This window comes from Berghia stephanieae, chromosome 6, assembly GCF_034508935.2.
Source record: "Berghia stephanieae isolate SIO BIC M18660-M18661 chromosome 6, UCSD_Bste_1.3, whole genome shotgun sequence".
Classification (NCBI taxonomy): domain Eukaryota; kingdom Metazoa; phylum Mollusca; class Gastropoda; order Nudibranchia; family Aeolidiidae; genus Berghia; species Berghia stephanieae.
The window spans coordinates 35,379,284-35,404,408 of record NC_088365.1 but is presented as its reverse complement, the minus strand read 5'-3'; the positions used below and the strand labels follow the sequence as shown (position 1 = coordinate 35,404,408).

The 25,125-nt window shown below is 35.5% G+C and overlaps 2 protein-coding genes and 1 long non-coding RNA gene across 6 annotated transcripts in view; 1 reads left to right on the top strand and 2 right to left on the bottom strand.

The window, feature by feature from the left end:
* LOC144974955 (ADP-ribosyl-[dinitrogen reductase] glycohydrolase-like) overlaps positions 1-5,058 on the bottom strand; it is a 36,893-nt gene extending 31,835 nt beyond the window's left edge. Inside the window, exon 1 of one of the 2 annotated variants that reach the window (XM_078918499.1) lies at positions 4,938-5,058. In XM_078918499.1, coding sequence (XP_078774625.1) covers positions 4,938-5,027 — 90 coding nt within the window. In that variant the 5' untranslated portion in view covers positions 5,028-5,058. Of the gene's footprint in view, positions 1-4,513; positions 4,596-4,937 lie in introns of those variants that run through there. The other variant, XM_078918500.1, reaches the window with a different exon arrangement.
* Positions 5,059-5,330: 272 nt separating this feature from the next.
* LOC144974947 (uncharacterized) overlaps positions 5,331-25,125 on the top strand; it is a 44,314-nt gene continuing 24,519 nt past the window's right edge. Inside the window, exons 1-11 of one of the 3 annotated variants that reach the window (XR_013645835.1) lie at positions 5,331-5,396; positions 9,205-9,383; positions 9,743-9,846; positions 10,155-10,265; positions 12,774-12,914; positions 13,541-13,770; positions 17,624-17,807; positions 18,818-18,959; positions 19,376-19,561; positions 21,566-21,678; positions 24,214-24,289. Coding sequence is in view for 2 of the 3 variants with exons in the window: in XM_078918486.1 (XP_078774612.1) it covers positions 9,263-9,383; positions 9,743-9,846; positions 10,155-10,265; positions 12,774-12,914; positions 13,541-13,770; positions 17,624-17,807; positions 18,818-18,959; positions 19,376-19,561; positions 21,566-21,678; positions 24,214-24,289 (1,408 nt within the window). In the remaining variant the exon portion in view is untranslated. The remainder of the gene's footprint in view (positions 5,397-9,204; positions 9,384-9,742; positions 9,847-10,154; positions 10,266-12,773; positions 12,915-13,540; positions 13,771-17,623; positions 17,808-18,817; positions 18,960-19,375; positions 19,562-21,565; positions 21,679-24,213; positions 24,290-25,125) is intronic. The other 2 variants (XM_078918488.1, XM_078918486.1) reach the window with 2 other exon arrangements.
* On the bottom strand, positions 22,141-23,651 carry LOC144974950 (uncharacterized). The gene is made up of 2 exons (XR_013645836.1): positions 23,491-23,651; positions 22,141-22,348 (listed from the first exon to the last, which is right to left on the bottom strand). It is a non-coding gene; the product is annotated as an uncharacterized LOC144974950 (long non-coding RNA).

Below are 25,125 nucleotides of genomic sequence, written 5' to 3'. Positions count from 1 at the left end.
GATACAACCGACTAAAAAACAGTTAGTAATGTGGGATGGAAACAAGATGATGCCTTATGGCGAAGCAAAGTTAAAATTAACAAATCCCAAAACTAAAGAGACACACATTGTCAAATTCATTGTTGTAGAAAATGAATATACATGCTTATTAGGACTTGAGACAATGAAGCAAATGAAATTGATATCAGTGAACAATGACAAATTCATTAGAAGTGTGAAAACTGACAATTCTATTGGAGACCTTGGCACGGCATCATTAAAACTACAGCCAGACGCGAAACCTAGGCAACTCCCATGTTGAAACATACCACTATCACTTAGAGACAAAGTGGAAAACGAATTGACATCTCTTGTCGATAGAGGAATACTTGAACCGGTAAAAAAGCCAACTAAATGGGTCAGCCAAATGGCTGTTGTAGAAAAAGCAAATGGAAGGGTTAGAATCTGCATAGATCCGCTTCCACTGAATAAAGCTCTGATGAGAGAGCATTACAAACTCAAAACACTAGATGATGTCTTACCACTGCTTCAAGATGCAAAAGTATTCAGTAAGTATGACGTCCGAGACGCGTATTTCCATGTAAAACTGGATGAAGCTTCAGCTGACATGACTACAATTATTACCCCGTTTGGAAGATACAGATGGAAACGCTTGCCTTTCGGTCTGTCAGTGAGTAGTGAAATCTTCCAACGACGTTTGAACGAACACCTAGAAGGACTTCCTGGATGTACCAACGTCGCAGACGACATTGTTGTTTTCGGTTGTGGCAATGACAAAAATGAAGCAGAGAAAGACCACGACAAAAACATCACGCTGATGAAACAACGATGTGAAGGAAAAATACGATTGAATGACGACAAATCAGAACAGAAGAAAGAATCAATACAATTTCTAGGTCACATAATAAGCTCAGATGGAATCAAACCCGATCCTCGGAAAGTAACAGCAGTCACAAACATGCCTGCTCCGACAGACATTCCAGGTGTTCGACGATTCTGCGGTGTAGTTCAGTATCTCGCTCAATACATTCCAAACTTATCACAAACAGCTGAGCCACTTCGTGCACTAACAAAGAAAAACAATGACTTCGTTTGGCGACCAGAATGCCAACATGCCTTCGAACTAATCAAAGTGAAAGTAGCCGAAGCAACTGCACTTTCATACTTCGACGCAAGCAAACCATTATCTCTGCAAGTAGATAGCAGCAAAGATGGTTTAGGCGCAGTTCTACTTCAAGAAGGAAAACCAATCGAATTTGCATCTCGCGCTTTAACAAAAACTCAACAAAACTGGGCGCAAATAGAAAAAGAACTACTTGCTGTCGTTGTAGCACTAGAGAGATTTCATCAGTACACGTATGGTCGACACGTAACTGTTGAAAATGACCACAAACCGCTAGGAAACATTCTGAACAAACCCCTCGCTCAGGCACCAAAAAGACTTCAGAATCTCATGATGCGTATCTACAAATATGACATTACCTTCAAATTCATACCAGGTGATGAACTGATTCTAGCAGACACTTTCAGTCGTGCGTACGTAAAAGAAAGTGAGGAAATAGAAATGACTGTGATTAACTGTACCCAAATTCGTGATATGGTGATAGAAACTATAAAGGAAGCAACAGACAATGACCCTGTGTTCGTGGAAATGGCCAATTATGTAAAGAATGGATGGCCCGACAAAATGAAACTAAGACCTGAACTAAAACCATACTTCGATTTCAGGGATACTATCGTGCTAGACAATGACAAAGGTGTACTCCTGAAAGGAGAACGTACTATAATTTCCCCTGCACTTCGAGCGGAAATAAAGATGAGACTTCACTCATCTCATCTAGGCAAAGATTCTATTTTACGAAGAGCTCGCTCAACTGTGTTTTGGCCTAACATAAACCAAGATCTCATCCAAATGGTCGAAGCATGCGAATCATGCCAACGCCACAAGCAAAAAAATTGTCAAGAACCGCTCCATCAACATGACGAAGGTGACAAGCCATGGGAAAAGGTGGGAATTGATTTCATGGAGTTCGGAAACCGACAATATCTGATTTACGTTGATTACTTTTCCAATTTCATCGAAGTCGAATACATGTCCTCAACAACAACATCTCATACGATCTCCAAACTGAAACAACAATTCGCCAGATATGGAATTCCCAAAACTCTAATTTCAGACTGCGGACAATTTTCGTAAATTCATGAAAAATTGGAAAATCATTCATCTAAAATCCTCGCCAGGACACCACCAAAGCAATGGCAAAGCAGAGGCAGCTGTGAAAACAATCAAACGTCTCATGAAAAAATCTGTACACACCGAATCTGATCCATACTTAGGACTTTTGGAAATTCGTAACACCCCACGACAAGACATCGGGGTGAGTCCAACACAACTTGTTTTCGGACGCAACACCAGATCTCTCGTTCCAACTTACAATAACAACAAAAACGAACTCAAACACAAATACAACGATCCTCAACTCAAACTCAGACGTCAAAAACGTAGACAATCAGTCAAAACACACTATGATAAAAACAAAACCGAACTAGTACCACTAACAAGAGGTCAATCTGTATACTACAGACCTCTACAAGAAAAAGTGTGGAAGAAAGGAAATGTGACTCAAACACGCGATTTTAGGTCATATGACGTGATTGGTGAAAATGGACAATCATACACAAGGAACAGGAGAGATATAAACCCATACACCTCAACAACAGATGTTTCGGAATCTAACACCAACACCCCCCAACATGAAGCATCTGCAACTGCATCTGCAACAGCATCTACTTGGCCTGATCATGAAACATCTACGACCACTACCGCACCGAGGCCTACTCGTGAAAAAAAGCAACCTGCTTGGTTCAACGATTATATGACAAAATAATCTTGAAAAAAGAAAGGATAGTTAGTATGAATGTGAGGATGAGTGCGATTACCGACTATGTCAGTATGAAAGGTAATCGATACTACAGCTATCTCTCTCTCTTTTACTCGATAACTCCATGGCGAGCATCTATCCTATCTTCAGTCCAATAAACTTCTTATCAAACGAACTACACTGACGTCCATATCATTATTTAACAGTCGGTAAATAGCAAAGGCAAATAGAAGGACATTTGGTAAAAAATTCAAAGTACTAATGCGAATAACGAAAATGATTGCTATCTACTATTCGCAGTACTACTGGGAATAGTGGAAATCATTATTCACAGTACTAGACTACTGCAAATAGAGGAAATCATTATTCACAGTACTAGACTACACTGCAAATAGAGGAAATCATTATTCGCAGTACAGAAGGCCTTCCTAAAGCTCCTCTTGCTAGCATTTCTTTCAATTTGTATTTTCACCATGGATCTTTTGTCCTGCGTTTATTTATTCAATTTGTCAATATATGGGAGTTTTTTTTCCTATTAGGGTCAGCTCGATGTCAGAGGATTTTTTTATCTATTACTATTAGGGTTAGTCATAAGTCTTAGTATAGGTGCTAGGGTGTTTGTTTTTCCAATTAGGGATAGTTAAAGGTACTAGGTTTTATTATTTCTTTGGGTTAGTTGTGGGAATATTTGAGTTGTTTCCCTTAGCACGAGGAGCTTTCGGGAGGCCTCCGTGGCAGTTAATAGTAAATAGTTGCAAAAAGAGGAAATAGAGAGAAAAGACAAAATAAAAGAGAGAAAGAAGATCTGAGAAATAAAGAAAATGAGTATGAGTATGAGAGTAAATATTAATTGTCATCGGTCCGTGGTCAGTTAATAGTATCTAGATAGTTGACGATTTACTAACTGGCACCGTCCGTGACTAAAAGAGGGAATGAGCGAGAGAGAGAGAAAGGAGAAAATGACAGAGAAACACACACACTATCTATCTAGTAGTACTAAACTAAGTCACTCGATACATCATAGAATAGAGAGTTAGTGAGTTAGAGTTAACTTAGAGTTAGAGCAGAGAAAAAAATGGAACATAGACGGAGAGTGTGAGAGAAAATGGGAGAGAAAATGAGAAAATCAAGATTAATAACATCACTCTGTGGCAGTTATAAGTACACCTGCGTAGACGAACTGGCAGTCCTTGGCAATTGACGATTTGACAATTGTCAAAGCAAGGTCCTTGGCAATTGACATTGTCATCGCTACCTAGACGTCTATCACTTTGGTAAACGTCCATTTGGCCCTCCAGCAGGGAGCCAATAAATGGGCTAGTGGCTGTGACCCGATTTTTTGGACTTTTGAGTGATGGGTCTCAGAAAAAGTTCCATAGATTTTTTGTTTATGGATGGATTTTAATGATTGATGTCTTATTTTCTTCAGGAGAAATTACTCTATCGTTTGGTGTAGTTTATTTTAAAATCAATGACAATTTAGTATAACTTTTGATTATGGATAATTTAGGGTATAATTTAGCTTTGGATAATTAAAAGATTAGAACTTGGTAAATAAAAATTTCATGCTGGCACGTTTATTTATCATCTTAACTTTTATATAAAATTAAATTCAGGGCAAAGTTGTATACCGCATCCATAAAATTCGTTCCAGCAAAATCCTTACTCAAATCTTAGCGGCCATTTTAGACCAGTTTTAAAATCCAAATGGTGGTTACTACCGGAAATGCAACAATTTTCAGGTCACAAAGTCCGTCAGTAAATAACAAAGGCAAATAGAAGACCATTTTTCAGCCTTTAAACTAACATAACTTTTCTTCTGCTTATCTGATTTCCACTATTTTGGTATCATTAGAATCGTCTTGAAAAGCACTTTAAAATTATATAGATAGGTTTCATTGAGCTCAATCCAATTTGAATTTTTTACCAAAGTATCTAATACCTACTTTATCATACTCGTTGGTTTCAAATTCAAATAGGTCAGGTCAAGTAAGTTATCTAGATTGGGCCTTTTAATTTGATAATAATAGGATCGTAAATGTAAGAGAAACATACAGAAGAATACGGGCATGGTCTTTTGTTTCTTGGACTCGGAGATGGTCTGCATTTAAGTTTACCGCGGAAGTCACTGGGATGCTCAGCCATATTTATTTGTTGTTGTTTACTAACTTCTGTGGGTCAGACTGGTAGGCTAAATGACCGCTCAGGCGAATGGTTAGTTCCAAACAATGCATCGGCTTGCGATGATATTTGTTCTCTTCTATAAAATTTATTCCCCCGTATATTATAGGTGTTAAAGGGTGAAATTCATTTAAGTCACTACAAAAACCATCTAAGAGAGAAGATGTTTAATCATATTTAACAAAGTGTCCACAAAAAGGATATAAAAAATGTAAGAACCAAAATATTTTGAACTTGGCTCTATATACAGAAACATGACAAGGTAACGGAAGTTCAACAAAAGAGCTCTCTTACCCTCGACTCGAATCTCACTTGGTGCGACTTTTCAACTTGGTAGATAAATATCCTTTTAACTAAAACAAATTTCCACTTCTTTGTACTTTGTACTTTGTGTTCTTGATAAGTTTGTGAGCTTTTTCCTTTTCACCTCCTCCTCGTTCTTCCTCCATTTCCAATGATGAAAATCTAACTAGGTGTAAAATCTCCGCCTATCTCTGAGACTGACTGAGAACATAACAAAAAAAAAAAAAATAACAAGGTCCAGCAGACATCGTTATCATTTATCAATCACAGTTCCGTGTGATTTTTCTAATTTCAAAGACAATTTGCTGAGCGTTTGTCGCTTATGACTTACGACATTATTACTTAGGCTGTCGAATATTGCCAGACAGCGTTTTACTTAAGTGTTTCCCATCAGTTTCGATATTGGCATTGAGTCAATGAATTGAGTCAGAGTCAGCAGAGTGGCAGTCAAATTGTGACCCAACTCGCCCATAGGAAAGTTGTGACTGGAAATTGCCGTTCGCGTTTTGGGGGGTTCAATTAAAGAACCTATAACTTCGTTATATATTCGCAGATATTTTGGTATCATTATTTTCGTCTTTCAATTTCCTTTTAAATGGTGCCAATTAAGGAAAAATCCATTAAAAAGTCCAGAAGTTGTATGAAATTAAAATTTGGCAATTTTCAAATGCATTTTTATTTTTTATTTACCGCGTTTTTGTTTTTTTGTTTTTTTTTTTAGGGTTTTACGGCGCTTGCAACACAATAAGGTCATATCAGCGCATGTTTTTAGAATAACATATAAACTTTATTCATGCCAAATTTCAGGGCTCTATATCTATGCGCAGACACTTTTTAACTCTGCGCCGAAATGCCATGTTTACATTATCTTCTCATCATGGCTGCCCGACAATATCGATATTCATATCGATATTTTAAATTTAATTATGTATTCTTTAAAATTTAGTCCATAATATTTTCAGTACTATTATTTACTTTATTTTTATTTTGAATACACATACTTTCCAACTTTTTTTATGGGCATTTTGTGGTTTTTGTTTTAAACGTTCGTTTTCTTATCTTTGTGAAATTCGATATTAATGATATCGATATTTTAAAAATACCAATTGCTTTGATTTCATTTTATGTTGTCATCAAGTCATCAAGTTTCTTTCCCATTTGTTTAGATATGTGTATTATCATTTGTATCCACATTCTAAAGGCCTTAGCCTTAATAATTATTATGGTAAGAAGTTCTACTAGTTATAAATTTTGACACCCCTACACATTGAGAGAGAAAGGGGGGTTGGGGGGGAGTGGGGGAATGAAATTATATTAATTGTCAGTTCAAATGATGTAATAGTAAAATAGCAATAAATCCAAAGTGGTTCAGCCGAATTTTTTAAAGTATTAAAAGCCAGAACTTTCCTTAGAAATTAAAATAGAGAATCCATTTCAATTTATTTGAACTTTTTCAATCTACCATTTTATTTATATGCAGTTAAATTGCCAGAGGTAAAAATAAACTCATTATGTCATTGCGCAACATGTTTATATCTTTTCATTTAAATATTCTCAAACCCTTTTTTATTCTCTTCTTATGTATTAAATCAAAGAGGGGAATTATTTGCAATTGTTTCAGTGAGATATTGGAGATGAATCCATGTCTGGGGATAATGAAAATTCGTTATCCCCAGACACATATTTGAAACTCCGCTCTTTTAAACAATTATCCACATTCCAGAATATGGAATGTTTCCGAATGCACATAGAAATAAGGAAAGTTAATAAAATATCTATAAAAACATAAAATTAACCAACATCAAATCAATTGTTACTACATATACACAATATGCGTCGACTTCGAAGTCGGTGTCATGGCCGAATGGTTTAGTCGTCTGCCCTGGAAGTTTTACCAGAATCGACATTGTGGGTTCGAATCCTGGTTCCGCCACTATTTTTTTTAAGATTCCGTCTTCTTTTTACAGAACGTTGCAAGGGATAAATGTCCCAACCATCCTCCCCCTACCTCTTTTTTTTTTTTTGTGCGAGTTTATTCGTTTCTCATTTTTGTTTGGCCTTTTGTTCCGTTTCTGAGCATGAATTTCTTAAAATTGTTTTTATTTTTTTAAAAATTATTGTTTGTTTTTTTCTCCTCTATCTGACCATTTGGTCGCTCTCTGAATATTTCTGTTTGCTTTTTAATTATTTATTCTTTTTAGACACTTTTTGAGATTGGAGTGGGGAAGAATATGACAATTTGCTAGAAACTAGAAAGGAACCAAGAGAGAGAGAGAGAGTTTAAAAAAAAAAAAAAGAGGTGGGGGGAGGATGGATGGGACATTTCTCCCTTGCAACGTTCTGTAAAAAGAAGACAGAATTTTTTTTTTTTTAAAGTGGCGGAACCAGGATTTGAACCCGCAACGTCGATTCAGGTAAAACTTCAGGGCAGATGACTAAACCATTCGGCCATGACACCCACTTCGAAGTCGATGCATATTGTGTTTATGTAGTAACAACTGATTTAATGTTGGTTAATTTTATGTTTTTATAGATATTTTATTAACTTTCCTTATTTCTATGTGCATTTGGAAACATTCCATGTTCTGGAATGTGGATTATTGTTTAAAAGAGCGGAGTTTCAAATATGTGTCTAATCAAGATAGAAACAAAATTTAAACTGTTTTGTAATCTGTGTTGCCAGTCCTTTCATATGACATTGGTTTCAAGTGTGTGAGTTACATTTAAAATTTCTATTAAACTCCCTACTTTAACTTTAACTTTAACTGGTTGAGTTTGAGGATTGAGGAGGGTCCCCGATAAAAAAAAAAAAGGGGGGGGGGGGTCCCACGCACACACACACGCACAGAATTAAAAATCCCCTCTTTGGACGTGCTGGGCTGTGAAATTACAGAAGTCCTCCCACATTTTCATCCCCGCCACCATCACTTCTACAACGACCACCACACCAACAATAGCCCTTGCTACAACCACCCACATCATCATCTCTACTACTACAACTTTGAACTACAACTACAAACATTCCTGGGAGGCCTTCCGCACGTTCCACGAGCTAAGGGAAATAACCCTAAGAAAATTTAAAGCCGTACTTTTAACTTTAACTATCCCTAATAGGAAAAACAAACCCCCTGTATAACTAACACTGATATATCTAATAGAAGAAAAAAAAATACCTAGGACTGATTTAAACTATCTACCTTTCAATACTGGTAGGTGTTGTCTTTGAATGACACATGACATGGTACCACCCTAAGAAGATAATATTTTGTATGTTGCGATTACTCTTTCAGAGTTTGAAATTCCTACTAGCGTGGTGTGGACATTTTGGGTTGCCTCTCAGTAAATTTTAATGAAATTCATATTTATAAGTATAGCTTACAGTCGCATGAATGGGTCATGATCTTCTCGCTGGAATTGGTATGTTCTATATCGACTTGGTTAGAAAACACATCTCCTTTTTTTGTTACCTGTCATTCCCACCCCTGTTCTTCAAATTCCTCCTTTTCCTCCTCCTCCCCCTCCTAATTCTCCTTTTCTTCCTCCTCCTGCTTTTTCTCTTTCTTCTTCTTCCTCCTTCTTCTTCTTCTTCTTCTTCTTCTTCTTCTTCTTCTTCTTCTTCTTCTTCTTCTTCTTCTTCTTCTTCTTCTTCTTCTTCTTCTTCTTCTTCTTCTTCTTCTCCTTCATCTGCTTCTTCTTTTCTTCATCCTCCTCTGCCCCTCTTTTACTTTTATTATGAAATGTGAGAATTTAATGATTTGAATTAGGTTGTTTTAAAAAAAAATTAATACAAATTTTAGCATTGATTTCCATTCCTTTTTTTTTTTTTTTTTTTGATCAGGTCGTTCAGCTCTTCAAACATTGTTAATTTCATTGGATGAACCAAGACTAAGACAGACATGGCACAGCTTGCCTCCCTCGGGGATGAAGTGAAGATTTGGGATGTCTCTTCCTTCACTCTCAAGGAGCAATTTTTCACCACCACAGATGGTGTGAAGGATTTGGGTTGGAACCATGATGGTGTGTTCTAAAGTCTAAATATTGGTTTATAGGTAGACATGTGTATAGTATAATGATTATATTATGATTGTGAGTAGTGATATCCATATATTTATTTCAATATACATACAACGATTCCAATGATTTTTTAAAAATTTGACTCGATTTCATGGCTGAACTTGTGAGAGGATTATCACATTTATTAATCTTTATTAAAATGTACTGTTCTTTTAGGCACTTTTGAGACTTCACTTAGGTGACTGTTTGGGAACAATATATGTGTGATATTTGTAGCTTTCTTTATGAGGTTACCTAATAATAATATCATTTTTTTCTCTGTAAGCTTTCACTTTGCTATAGGGTTTACTGTGCATTTGCAGGAACATTGTTGGCTTCCTCTTGTAAATCCAGCCCAAATGTTAGTGTGCGGGTAATGAGTGGAGTTGAGAAACCATCCTTTGTTTCCCAATCATTTGAACTTCCTGTAAGTAATCGTCTACTTCCCTCATGAATTAGATTTATTTTTTTGTTTGTTTTACTTTTTTATTTGATGGGGGTGGGGGGGGGGGGGGATTCTTCATCATCCTTGCAATTATCCAATCAGAGAACAAGAACAATTTTCATTCGTTTTGACTGATCATTGTCCTTCCATGGTATAATTTCTTTATATTATATTCGAATTTTTCTGATTTTTTTTTTTTTTTCCTTGCTTGAGATTTCTTCTATTTGTTAATGGATACAATTAAGAATTATGCATTATTTTCATGAAGTTTACTTGTTCTATATCACCAGGCTCCCTCCTGCTGTGTTGACTTTGCTTCAAAATATTTGTTTGCAGCTTGTGAGGATGGGTCATTGCAGATTTTAGACCTGCAAACCAAAAAACTTCATAAATCATTTACAGTAAGCTGCCACTGTCATCATTATTATTGTTATTACTGTCATCATTATTATTATTATTGTTGTTTGGGGGGGGGGGGGGGTTGCAAGGTGGCCAAGTGATTGAGGCATTGCTTTTTGACCCAGGTTTAAGCCCCGCTTCAGGCAAACTTATTAACCCCCAATTGCTCACTTTTGACAACAATTGTGATTCCTTTTGTCTTCTGACATTTGTTTAATAGAATACCGATATTCTTTCATGGAATGCCTAGGGGGTGGCATTCAATGGTGTTGCACAGGAGGTGTAATTTATTTTATTTATTATACTGTTATCGGGGCCAGGTGGTTAAGCCATTGTTTAACAATCACTATCAAGTGATATACTCTGACCCAGATATCAACCCCCCCACCTCCCATATGGCCTGTGGCCATCACTGACATTGACACAAATCACTTGGTTGCTGCATGATCTTAATACATAATTTGATTGCTTTCACAAGCCCATTGTTTTGGGGTTTTTTTCTTGCTAATTAACTTTACTAAATAATATGACATCACCTGGTTGTTGTAATAAAGTAAAAACATATTTTAATGAATTTACACAAGAAATAGATATAGTTTGTTTCACACCAGTCATTGGCATATATATATTTCATTGATTTATCTTGATTGATGTCAAAGTTATGGCACAATTTCATTTTAAATAAACACTTTTTAGAGGTAAATTCCCATATAAAAGTTATGCAATATATTGTGTTGGGGAAAAAAATTCATAACTTTTTATATTAAAACCTCTGCATTCAACTCACAGTGAGCTTTCATTTTACAACGGTTCCAAGTTACCATGTAAAAGAAAGTAATTTGATATTGCTACATTGCACTGTGACCAGGGAGGTCCCTGGGTCAAATCCCACTTTAAGCACTTTCTGGGGGGTTTTTTCATGGTCAAGGTAATAATTAACCCCCACTTTGCTCATTTGGCACTTGGATGATATGGGTCTATATATATATATATATATATATATATATATATATATATTATATATATATATATATATAACGTGTGTGTGTGTGTGTCAGACATTTGTTTGATGTGATATCATTGCTTAGGTTTTTTTATTTTGAAAAATCATCATCATCAGTATTATTATTATTATTATTATTATTATTAATATTGTCATCATCGTCATCATTATCATTATTATTCTAATTGCTGTTGTTATGATTATCGTATTTGTTCAAAATCCAACCATTGTTAACACTTTATTGTTGTTTGCCAGCATTTTGAGGATCAAAATTACGTCCTGCTGCTAGTTGATACTGAGCAACTCTGTCATTATATTTGCATCACACTGACATTGTCACCATCACAAGCGTTATTATAATTACCACCTTTACAAACAATTTTATTTATCATCTTCATCATCATCATCATGATTGAATTCTTTGCCAAAATATAATTGACTAACCAATAATCTAGAAACATTTAAATTAAGATTGAATGCTCCCATAGTGGGCAGGGAGGTACTTATTGTGTCTTCTATCCCCCTATATCTGTTTTCCAACTTGCATTCTGTCTTTGTCTTAGAATGGGATTGCTTGGTTTTGTCCTGGCCCTGGTCGGGGTCCTAGCTGGAAGGGAAACAGTCAAATGCATAGTTATTGTATTGGAGATGATATTTTTTTCCTTGTAAATCATCTCTCTGTTATGTGTTATATTTGTTATAATTTATAATGTAAGCATTTGAGTGTGTTCCTCTTAGTGGGGGCTGTGCTTGTGTCCGGATGAGACTTATTGGTGATCTCAAACTAAGTACATTGATGGTATGCTCTTGGAATCTACATCTGATCCCTATTTGTTCTCAGTTCCCTTTGTCTTACTTTTTCTTGGATGCTTTAATTGTAATTCTAGAACTTTTTACTATCCCATTTTCTTCCTTTTTACTGGCGCTGATATAACCTAAATGTGTTGCAAGCGCCGTAAAACCCTTAAAAACAAAAACAAAAACTAAGGTTGAATGCCATAGGTATGTTTTATATAATGTGTGTGTGTGTGTGTGTGCGAGAGAGAGAGAGAGAGAGAGAGAGAGAGAGAGAGAGAGCTTTGCATACAAGTGAATTTCAAGACATTATTAAAGATTTTGTAAATTGATTACATGTAATAATATTGTTCCGTGATCATTAATAGATGCTTACGACTGGAGTGCTTCAGTTTGTTTTTGATACCATTATTTTATTATAAATATTTGTGTATCCCTTTGGCATAATCCTGTGTCAAAACACAGAAGACTGCACATATCTTCTGCTCTCTTTTTGCAGTAGTTAAGTAGTTCCTCTATCTTAACTGTTCCTTCTGTACTTGTCAATTGAAGTCAATCCCAGATCTATGGTCTTTTGATTATCTAATAGTTTCCATTTTCCAAATGGCAAAATGACCTTAAAAGTGATTCAAAATACCATGAGGAAGCAAACGTAAATGCATTGTTGGTCAATTAAGCCAAATAATTGAAGTTTTGATTATTGCTGTTACAGGGTAACAAGTTTCCAATCACTGTGGCTCGATGGAACTGGAATGAAAAGAATATTGTGTTTGGCTGTCAAACTGGTCAGATTATTTTGTACAACACGATTACAGGCCAAGCCAGCAGTCCTTTCAAGCCATTGTCTTCGCAGGTTTGAACCTTAAACAACAAACATTGTCTTTTAATGTCATTTGTTGAACTTAACAGGTCAATTTCTCACTATTTTTTTTTTTTTTTTGTACCAAGTGACTAGTGCAACTCATAAAAATGGTCATCATGAGAAATTTATTAAGATGATAAATTCAAAAGTCACAGGACTAGAAACCACTCACTTATATTGTTCATGGCAAATTAATAGAAACATTCATTTTTTTAATGAGAAGTGAATGGATATTTTTTCTCCAAATGGCACCCACTTTTTAAAAAAATATAGAGATAATTGACATTTTTTCATCATATCTCAATAGATTTCAAGATGTTTCTTTTTATTATTACTATTTTGTTTTTAATACTTTATTAGTTTATTTTTTTAATTTCAATTTTTATTTTTATTTTTTTTTTTTTTATTTGTTTTTCGTTTCTCTCCTTTTTTTCTGTTTGTTGTTTGTTTCTATAGGTATATCTGGTTATGGGTTGCCTTATACTAAAGAACCTTTTACGGTGTTTTAAACATCTCACATTGTCTTTAATTTGAATTTTATAAGTAGGATGAAAGATGTAATTACTTATAGATTTTCTTCCATTCCATCCTTGATTGTTACAATCCTCAAACAACAGACTATAAACCAGTTGAGATATAACCCCTACCATAAGTCGTCATTAGCATCTGCATCCGAAGATTGTGTGGTGGCCTTCTGGGATACCAACACACGTAGTCGGGTTCACTCATTTAACACATGTCACCAAGCCCCTGCTATTGACCTTGTATTCTCTCCTGTCAATGATCATCTCATGGTCTCGGTTGGTTTAGACAAGCGTCTGGTGCTTTACGATGTGCAGGGAAAAAAGTAAGAGATGTAATATACTCATAATATCTCTTAGGAACTTTTTAGACCTCTACTATTGCTACATCTTTTTGTCTCATTCCAAGTCACTTTATGTCCATGTCCTGGAATCGCATTACTAGCTTTTACTCTAGTTCTGGCTGGGTTCCATAATTGAGTCAGGAGCAAGATTTCTATATTTTGTTGGGTTTTTTTTTGTTTCTCTTTTTTTATCCCCTTGTGAATTATCTCCCTATTTTGTCTATTATGTGTTTTAGATCTTGTCAATATTTTGTAAGCATTTTGGATTCGAATTTTTCCAGGCAGAATAGATTTATTTCAAAGAATTATTTTAATTTGCAAACTTAAAATCAGTGGATGATGTTTTGCTCACTCTACTCTTGTCCAGGGGGTCTTGATAGCTCAGTTGGTAGAGCACTCGCTTCACACACAAAGGGACTGAGATCGATCCCGGGTGCAGTCGAGATTTTTTTCTGATAGACTAGCATCCTATCCAAAGGATAGCAAGCAATTGCTATTGTCTGTTTCACGCTATAGAAACTGGCATAAACTCCAGCTCCATGGGCCGAATGGCTCTAAAGGACTACTTACTCTTGTCCAAGAGTTCTCGATTTCAAATAATTCACCAATGAATATCAGTAGTCAACTGATAATTTTCAAATACATATAATGTGGAGGTTTTTAAAAATGAAATTGAAGCTTCCATTCTATTTGACTATTGTTATTCATTTCTTTGAGCTTTAAGCAGCAACATTTGTAATTATTCATTGATCTTAATAAAAGATTATATTATCTGTCCCTCCAGGAAAATGCCATTTTTCCCCTACAAAAACTTTTTTTTTAGTGTGAAATTATGCCAGTGACGAAAAATTTTGTGGTAAAAAAATGCGGAGATTTGTTGTTCTTTTGATGCAACTTGTACATATATACAAGCAAACAGTATGCACATTTAAAAGCAAGAAGGAGAAGAAGAAAAAAAGATTACAACAGAGATCTCATGTCAAATATATCGAAAGCCATTAAAAATTGATTCAATCGACATCTGAATACCAAAAAAAGATGCAACAAATTATTATTATTAGCATTAATGATAAATACTGTTAGGTATCATTAACATTGTCATACATAAAAGATTTATAGAGAAACCTAATTATTTTTTTAAAACGGTGATGATAATCTTCCGCGGATCTGCAGAATTCCGGGATTTTGAGAATTTCTCAGAAATTTTCAGCTGAATTTGCCATGTCAAACATTTTCCTCAAAGCCACAAAATCACCTGTGCTCAGTCTAGTGAAATTAGGTGACGGTCCCGTTTTTATGACGTCGGGCCAGACAGCATAGCACCAAATGTCGCAATTGACACAGAAGACCAGTGGTGTTCTTTGATTAGGGGAAGGGGAGGGACAAATGGGTCTAGATTTTTTTTCTCTGTTGTAGGTGCCTTTTCCTTTTGCCTTTTTAGTATCTCTCTCTTTCTCTCTCTCTCTCTCTCTCTCTCTCTCTCTCTCTCTCTCTCTCTCTCTCTCTCTCTCTCTCTCTCTCTCTCTCTCTCTCTCTCTCCCTCTTTCCCTTTGCCCTTCTTTCTATTTCTCTTTTCTTCCTTTTTTTGATATAGAATTCATAAAGGTCAATTCATAAATCATTCTGGTAGATATGACTCCCCTCCCCTCCTTCTCTCTCTCTCTCTCTCTCTTTCTCTCTCTTCTCTCTATTTCTTTCGCAACCATCCATTAAATCATCTGGTTATACAGAGATAATATATTAGAATAAAACAATGGTGATTGGCTTAGTTTACTCTTCTTTTTTTTTTCCCTTGGGCTCTGGTTTGAAATTTGAGAGATTCTTGGGTTGTATTTTTTGCTGCCTAACCACTAGGTTTCGGTAACAAAGATTATTGTGGTCTGCTTTATAAAGTAAAAATCAAAACAAAACAACACTTTCTGGTCTTCTATTTGAAATAATAATGTAGGCCTTTAAAATGTGGAAAGGACAGTTCATTAAATGTTTACAAAAAATAAATTTATGTCTAATGATAAGAATGGATTTATACTAGTAATAGTATTATATTACATACTACTATTAAAAAACTATGTTCCTGTTATTTTTACACGTTTGTCTCCCCCCCTCCTTCATCCCTACCACCATTTAAGCTTAATAGCCATTGTTTTCAACACAAACATGTAACATAGAAACGTTTGAGCCATTGAGTTTGCTCCGGTATTTGGGGTGAGTAGAAAAGTGCCAGAAGACAATAGAGAATAAAAAATTTTTTTCGCGGCGGTGGTGGGGTTTGAACCTGCGACCTTATTGGTACGACAACTCCGCCTGGCAGGTGAGAGCGTGGCTCTACCGTGTGAGCTATCCACGAACACAAAAATATTCGTTTCATTTGGGGTGAATTTTTAATTCAGAAAAGTGAGTGGAGCAGGCACTCACGTTGATAACAAGAGATGAAGTGAGTAGGAAAGTGCAGAAGACAACAGAGAATTAAAATTTCACGTCAGCGATGGGGGCTCGAACCCGTGACCTTACTGGTATGACAACTCCGCCTGGCCGGGGAAATCGTGATTCTCCTGTATGAGCTATCCACGACCCCCCAAAAAAAGGTCGCTTCAAATTCTCTGTTGTCTTCTGGCACTTTCCTACTCACTACATCTCTTGGTGTTATCAACATAAGTGCCTGTTCCTCTCATCGTGGACAGGGAGGCACTTACTGTGTCTTCTATCCCCCTATATCTGTTTTCCAACTTGCTTTCTGTCTGTGTCTTGGAATGAGATTACTTGGTTTTGTTCTGGCAGTGGCCGGATACCCTGGCTGAGAGGGTTAGTTTTGGGAGATGTTATTTTTTTCCTTGTAAATCATCTCTCTGTTATATATTGTTATTTTGTATTTTTAACATATGATTTGTAAACAATTGTGTGTATTCCTCTTAGTGGGATCTTGTGCTGTTGTCTGGGTGAGACTTTTAGGTGATCTCAAACTAAGTACTTTGATAGTGTGCTCTTGGAATCTACATCTGTTTCCTATTTGAACCAATTCCCCTTTTGTCTTCCCTTTTCTTGGGTGCTTTAATTGTAATTCTAGAACTATTTACTTTCCCATTTCCTATAACCTTAATCTGTCATCTGCATTTTTTGCCAAATTGGGACCTAAAATTTGCCAAAATTTGCCCAAAAAACCCCCCAAAATTTGCCAAGAAATTTGCCAAAAAGACCAAAATTTGCCCAAAAAATTTGCCGCACTTTGAGTCCTTATTTGAAGATTTTTTGACGAAACGATAGATGACTGAAGTTGGAAGTGTAAGTGACTCGATTTATTTGACTTGAGAAATGAAATGACTGTGAATAGCGTTGTTACAAAGATTTAAAAGGATCAAGATCCGTAGAGAGTAGCCTCCCTTGGTTTGGGCCCAGGCAAAGCTGCAACATTTCTCGAGTTTCGCACTTTTTTTTTCGTTATTTTGTTTTCGCTTCTTTTTTTCTCCCAAAATTTCCCACGCGATTTGCCAATTTTCCCAAAATTTGCCACGATTTGCCAATTTTGGGAAATTTGTCAAAATTTGCGGATCGCCCTGATATTTGCGGCCGCAAAAAATGCAGATGACAGCTTAATGTGTTGCAAGCGCAGTAAAACCCTTAAAAACAAGCAAACAATAAGTGCCTGCTCCACTCACTTTTCTGAATTAAAAAGCCAAGATGGATGATGATGATAATTTAGTGTGGTCAGGAAGGAGCTACTTGCATTAATTTTTTGACTACTGGAATTTCAATTTAACTTCCCGTTAATGCCCGTCCTTTTGAATTTCATTTTGTTGTTTTTTTCACACTCTCCTTTTTTTTGTTTTTTTTGTGCCAGTCCAATAAAAACTATTGTGGCAGACTACCCTTTGACATGTTTAGACATGCAAGATGGAACCACAATAACTGTGGGAACGTTCAGGGGGAAAATCCTTGTCTATGACCTTCGCAAATCTGATGTTCCAGTAATCACTGTCCCAGCTCATAAGTCGTCTGTGAAAAGGATTTGCTTCAGTAAAAAGGTGATATCAAGTTTATGACTAAATGGCACACTTTATCTTTAATCTTACTTTTACGTGTTATTGCATTTATATTTATATCCAAACTTGCCAATTATTGCTCTTTTTTATTCATTAATAAATATTCACATTTATAGTGTGCATTTCCTCAGTTTACACTAAGCTCTATCTACTTCAGATCACTTTATTTATGAACAGCAGACCATGTGGTTGCAAAGTTCATTTTGATACAGTATGTATTACCTGAAAGGCAACCCATTTACATCTTAGACCGTTGAGTAATGTGTGCAAGTGCCTTATCAGTGGACACATTGTTTAGGCCAGCATTTGGCAATCATCGCCATTCATCCCTTCACTTAACTTGGTTCAAGATGAGATACTATGCAGCTCTACCAATGCACAAATGGCCCAGAAAGGGGAGTAAATAAGGTTCTCAATTTTTCCCCTATATTTTAAAGTTTTAAATTTGACCAGTGTGAAGCATTTGAACCATTGATTCAATGTTAACAAAAAAAAATGTGATTAGGTAATTTTTAGTATAATTTCAAGTTTACAGTTGAGCTTACTTATGTTTGGCTCCATAGGAATTGATGGAAATAAGGAATGTATGTCTCTGCCCCATTTTAACTCCCAGGAAAAAAGCAATGTAGCCAAAAAAAAAGTTTTTTATTTATATGTGACTAAAGTAATGAAGAGCTGGAATTTTTCAGACCCTATTTGTTTGAGCCTATAGCAACAATTTTTCAAACAACACAGATGTGCACATAAGAGGAATATTTCCAAATTGATAAGAATGTCTGCAGCACTTACAAACCAGGATATCGAGAAATAGGTGAAAGCTGCTTCTTATTTTGAAAAGGAAAAATAAGAGTCAGAAAACATCTCAAGGTTGTAAACTGTTATATTTTTCTATTTAATACTCAGGACCTTATATGCTCCTGGGTTACTTCATTTGTTGTAAACATGTTTTATTGTATAGTTATTATTTTTTTTTTTAATTGACTTCCCAAAAGGAGGTTGCATCTCCAGGGGCATCGCAACCAAATGAAGTGGTATCACCTGGAGCAGCTCAACCGAGGGAGATCAGTCTCTCCAATTTTAATGATGATGTGGTGGGATCTCAAATCAACAACACCAGCAACAGTATAGGTATAGGTAAATATGATGTTGAGTCAGTGAGCAGTTGTTCTCATCAAGGGAGGGAGGTGGACCTGGAGTAATTAGTATTTGCTTTTGCTTTAGCAGATGTTTTAGTCCATTCAACTCATACAGTACACATCTTTCTTAATTTTTTTCCCCATTTTTTTCTTTCTTTTAGATTGTTTTTTTTAACGTGTCAAATCTGTTTTGTGACAATTTTGTGTTAGTAACTTTGTTTTTATTTTTGGTTTTGTTAGTTTTTTTATAGTGGAGGAAGGGGGGGGGGGGGGGTATATTTATCCTTGCAAGTTGCAATTTATTTGATTTTAATTTATGGATTATGATGCCATGTTATATATCTCTAAATCAAAAGTGTCTATTCAATATTAATTTTCTTTCAAAAATTGTGAATATGATCTGTTTGATTTCAGACCCTGGTGGTATCCTATCATATCTACGGGAGGGCTCATCAACTCATCTAACTCACAGTCACATCAACAACACCAACAATAGCAGTAACTTTCTAAATTACATGAGTCCAGTTGTTTCTGGCAATTTACATCCTTACAGTGGTGAATACAGTCGATCAGATGTCAGCAACACAGGAGGCAATACTGGTAAGTTTTGTGTTTAGTCCCACTTTTGCTGACAGCCACTATCATAAAACAGCCAACAGCTATGGTGGTCAACCATCAAGTACAACAATTTTTTTATTACTCCAGTTTGAAGTTGTACGCTATATGATGCAGCAATGGCCACTTAATTGATGAACTAAAAGGCATTTGTGTTTGTAAAGGCGACCTGAAAATAAATCTGCTTGATATTGACCCATCAATGCTTCCCATTTATCTCAACAACAATCTAAAGCTCTGGCTTTCTAATTGTGCAGATTAAATCTGTACATGTCGTTGTGACAAAAGGTCATTTTCTCACAATATTTTGGGGCAATGAGACATCAGTATTATGTTACTTTATAAAAAACTGGAAGGATTTGGTTTTTTACCAGTTGGTTGATAAATGAATACTAATCACACCAAAAAATAGTGGACAAATGTCACAGTAAAATATTAAAAAGATTGACCTTCAAAGAGAAGAGGGGAAGGGTGGAATAGGAATTTTTTTAAAAGGGCAATCACCATCACTCCATCATTCATGAACAGATCAGACTACTGTCGATACAGCATTATCTCTATCCACCAAGCTCACTATATCATCATCACTACCTGGATTTTCAGGGAGATTTTTAATCTCTACCGATTTTATTGGGAAGGACTTCATATTGTTAATGAGAGTGTATTGATTTTTTAAGATTATTTATTTACATTCATTTTGCTTGATAGGAAAACAAAAACAATAGAACGGATGCTTTGAGTTTTCATTCTGTAAATGTGTTCAACAATAAGAAAATGAATCAGTCTTGTTGCTGATAAACTTAGAAAATAAAGGGAAATTAACTAATGTGTGGAAAGTTTTTTTCTTAAGAAACCAATTTAAAAAAAAAAAAAGGAGGTCTACTGGAGGAATAGCTGGAATGGCTTAGCAATATTTAGGTAACGTGTATTAAAAAATTTGTATCTTTTTCAGAAGCTATTCCTACAATTATTTTCATACCATACTCAGGTTCTTGGTCATTTGTCATTATAGAACCCAGTAAAACTGGTGAAAGCCAGATTATTATTATAATTCTTTTAAATAATATCAATATCTTATTGTATCCAAATAATATGAATACAGTTTTTGGAGCAAAAATTATTTTTTTAACCAAAATTTGAATGGGAAATTTGGGAAACTATTATTTTACTCTGTAATGTAATTTAACTGATCTGCCCTATCTATTCTTAAGTGATAATTCATATTGATGAGAGTGGAAATGATGATAAGTTAAAGGTGGGATTTAAAGAAGGCGGAGAAGGTGGCTCTTTAATGATCTTATTATCTTCAGTTCCAGGCTACAGAAACTCTGAGGGTGTGATTTCTCTAAATAACTATTTTTTATGACATATGTGGTGCAAATTATTTTTCTAATAATAATTCAATTCAACAGAAATTATTAATGATACCACAATAAATTTGATTAGTAAATTAGTTATGATAATCTTCCGTGGATCCGCAGAATTCTGGGATTTTGAGATTTTCTCAGAACTTTTCGGCTGATTTTGCCGTGTAAAACATTTTCCTCTGATAAAAGCTCAGGTCAATTGTTGGCACGGGAAACGTCTACAGTATCTGTCTTTGTCTAATAACTTGAAGCTTACAATTCATTCATTATCGTTATTTTTTCCTTCGAGCTTCAAGTAGCAACATTTTCATGAATTTGATGACACTCCCATTTAAAAAGTTGTTTTAAGGAAATTCATTAAAAATTTACTTAAAGTAAGTATATCTCTACTATTATGAATAGATGTACACTAGAAGTAGTAATATAATACTACAAAATTATGATATTTTATGTTTTGATTTTGTTTTTGAGTTTGACAGATGGACCGATACATTTTCCCTCTTTTTGACAAATTGCCATTATCATCACTGGTAAATATTTTATTTTTTTATTTTTTTCTCTTATGGGTGTCTTCTGTTTCCTGGTATTTTTAGCTAATGCCTTTATTTCAATTACATCCCAGCATCTAGTCTATATTCATTTCTTCGCGATGAGTCATCTCATCATCACAGTCAGAAAGCTGCTGCTGACAACTCTGGTAGTTACATGGAAAAATTGATCAACAATAGATCTCGGGTGAGTTACTTTGCATTTCAGATTAAGATGTACAGGTTAGTGCATATCTGCCTTTTATGCAGATGTGCGACTATGTGGTCTAGTGGTATGACACTCGCTTTCAGATCGGAAGGTCCTGGGTTCGAGCCTCACTCGTCGCATATTTGAGTTCTTGGAAAAGACTCTTTATTCACATTCTCTCACCGTACTCAGGTGTACCTGGCCGTTTACAGCATTCTCTCTGTCCAAAAACAATTGTAACATTGCCGAACAGACATCATGTCCCATCCTAAATGTTAAATGTTGCTGTTGGCCAGGGACCCCTTGTAAAGCGCTTTGAGCACATTTAGTGGATATTGCCCAAATTAAAAAAATGATTTTTAAAAATAATGATAATCAATGTCTACAGATTTAAAAATTCCAAATTTTTATATAAATTTTGTTTTTTTTCTTCTAGTTTAAGATGTTTTAACCAAAATTGTAAAGAAAATGTAATAAAGATATTTTATTTGACTTAAGAATGGATTCATGACCAACTTAAAGTAAACTACAGCAATTCATCTGGTTGGGTCTTTTGATTTCCCATGATGAGGAAGGTCACCGTTGTTGTGTCTTCTATCTCCTTATATTCCCTTTTCCATCAATGTTTTTGTCTTGGAATGTGATTAGCTTGTTTTGTCCTGGTCCTTGGCTGAGGGGGAAACAGTCAAATGTATAGTATAGATTTTGGAGAGGATTTTTTTTCCTTGTACGTAAATCATCTCTCTGATGTGTACTATTATAGTTTTTGCTTTGAATTTTTGTCATCATCATCATCATCATCACTGACACCACTGTCACAGCACCATCATCATCATCTCTACCACTACAACCACTTCAACATCATCACTATCTCCACCACTACAACCACCATCATCACCACCACTTCAGCCACCAAAACACCATCATCACTGACACCACTACTACAGCCACCACCACCACTACAACCTCCACAGCAACGTCACTGTGACCACTAGCACAATTATTACAACCACTTCCACCATATCATCATGACCACCACCACTACACCAACCACTACTACATCATCACTATTTCTACTATAATGCCACTACCAGCACTACCATCACTAATACGGCCGCAACCACCACAATTAATCATTATTACCACTATTAAAACAATTAGCACATTATCATCTCTACCAACATTATTACAATCATCACATCATCATCATCATCATCATCAGCATCATGACTACCTCCACTACAACCATCACCACATTATTATCATCATTATCACTACCATCTCTACTATGACCACCACTATAATATCACCATCATTACATTCATAACTGCAGCCACCACTACATCATCAACATAATTACCACAACTATTTCAATTACCACTACATCATTATCATCACTATCACTTTCACTCCCGATCATATAATTTTGATTTTTGTTTACATTTCATATGAATTTTTTTAGGTTTAGCAGCTTTAATTAACATAAGAGGAGGGGGGAGGGGAACAGAGTGGCTGTTGACTTTTTGTTTACATATGATGGTGTCCTCTAAGTTGATTCGGTTTCATATGCAGAAAATTCCAGTTTCGGCTTTGAAGTTCCTTTAAGCATTATTTAAAATTCATATGAGAAAAATTTTAAGTTGGCTTCTCTGGGAATGGGATAAACCACAGGTCATGAACTTTAGTGCCTGGGGTAAGGCACTTAATAGACTACCTTTCTCAACTCTAGCTGTGAATGAATACCTAGCAAAAGGCAGTGACCGATATTGTAAAAGATTGCAAATTTAAAAAGGCATTTAACAAGCAACTTACACAACATGGAATGGGATTGTAGTTCCAAAGCCTACCTACTTACTTATTCCGTTTAACTCCATCTGGAGCATAGGACGGTCTCTGGCTACCGCCTTCGCCTCCCCCACGACATTTTGACACCTTTAAATTCCAAATTTAGCATTTTTCTCATGTTGAAGGGCGTCCTCTTTGCTGCTGACCTTGGGGGTTCCAGTCAAGTGCCGTACTTGTGATTCCAATCCATTTCCACTTTCTTTGTTTTATGCTTGTTGCAATAGTTGTTGCAATTGTCCCACAGCATTTTGTTTGAGACCTTGTCTGCTCATCGACTGTTTAAGATTTGATGCAGACGTTAATAAAAACCTGTAGCTTGTTCTCTATGGCTTTAGTCTGTTTCCAGGTTTCTGTACCATAAAGAAGGACTGACGTGACTTGGCTGTTGAACAGTTTTAATTTGGTATTGGAATGGATGTTCTTATTTCTCCGTATTGGTTTTAAAATAACAAATGCTTGTCTGGCTTTTGATATTCTTGACCATATGCCAACATCTGTTTCTCCTTGATAATCTACAATGCTCCCTAAACATGTAAATTTTGATACATTTTCAATTTCTGTGCCATTCAGATGAAATGGAGTCCACAAGCCTAGGGGAAGAATAAATGAAGCACAGTGAAAAGCATTGAGCATTGAGAACCAATGGAAAGTTGTAATTGTTTTTTAATGTTTATGTTTATTTATTTATAGGTCCAAGATGGCAGTCATAATCAGACAGAGGATAAAAGATCTCCGAGAAGTTCAGGTGAACTGTTTTATGTAGCAGGTATGATAACATTACTATACATTTCTTTAGCGCCAACTCCATTACAATGAGCTGCTTTACAACAGCAATCTGATTTACAACTAGATACAAGGCAAAAGCTGTTACAAAAAAAAATAAAAAAAGAATATTCATAAACGTGCTTTGCTTGATCGAATTTCTAGGGATAAAAAGTTCCAGGTGCAAGAATCTGTATTGTCTAAAGAGTAGTCATTTTTTAGTTGCCAACTTGATCTCTCCCATAAAATAGCTTGTTGACTCAGGGGCTGAATTATTGGACCATTTAAAACCATTTTGCATATTTGGATTCAATTTTTCTATCTCAAGAGCGGTTTTGATTTTAGCTGTAAGTGACTCATTGTAAAGAATAATTTAATGGTTTGACTGTTTTTAAGTCCAAAGTATTGCTTTGTTTAATTTGATAGTTTTGTCACTTTAGATGTTCATCAAGAATACTAAGATCGTTTTGCTGTTGTAGTAATTTTCCATGAATGAAAATGTTCTAAATTGTTTTCAATCGTAATCAACTTATTTTTAAACAATTAATTCACTTTTGTTTATGGACATCCTTTTCTTTATGTCTTTAGTTTAATGAGATGTCTATAAGTTTTTATGTATAATTGATCATAGATGGTAGCTTCTCTCACTGATGATGCCGCCAGACTGTAAGACTGGGCCTTTGGGTGATCAAAATTCTAGTTGTTTTTTAGGTGTTGATGAGATTTATTTGTTGTATACTCTTTGTGAAACATGGTCTACAGTTTTGCACGGACCCCTGAAATCTATGTTAATAATACTCTTAAGGGGAGATTAAAGCCAAAACTTGATTTTTATCAAAA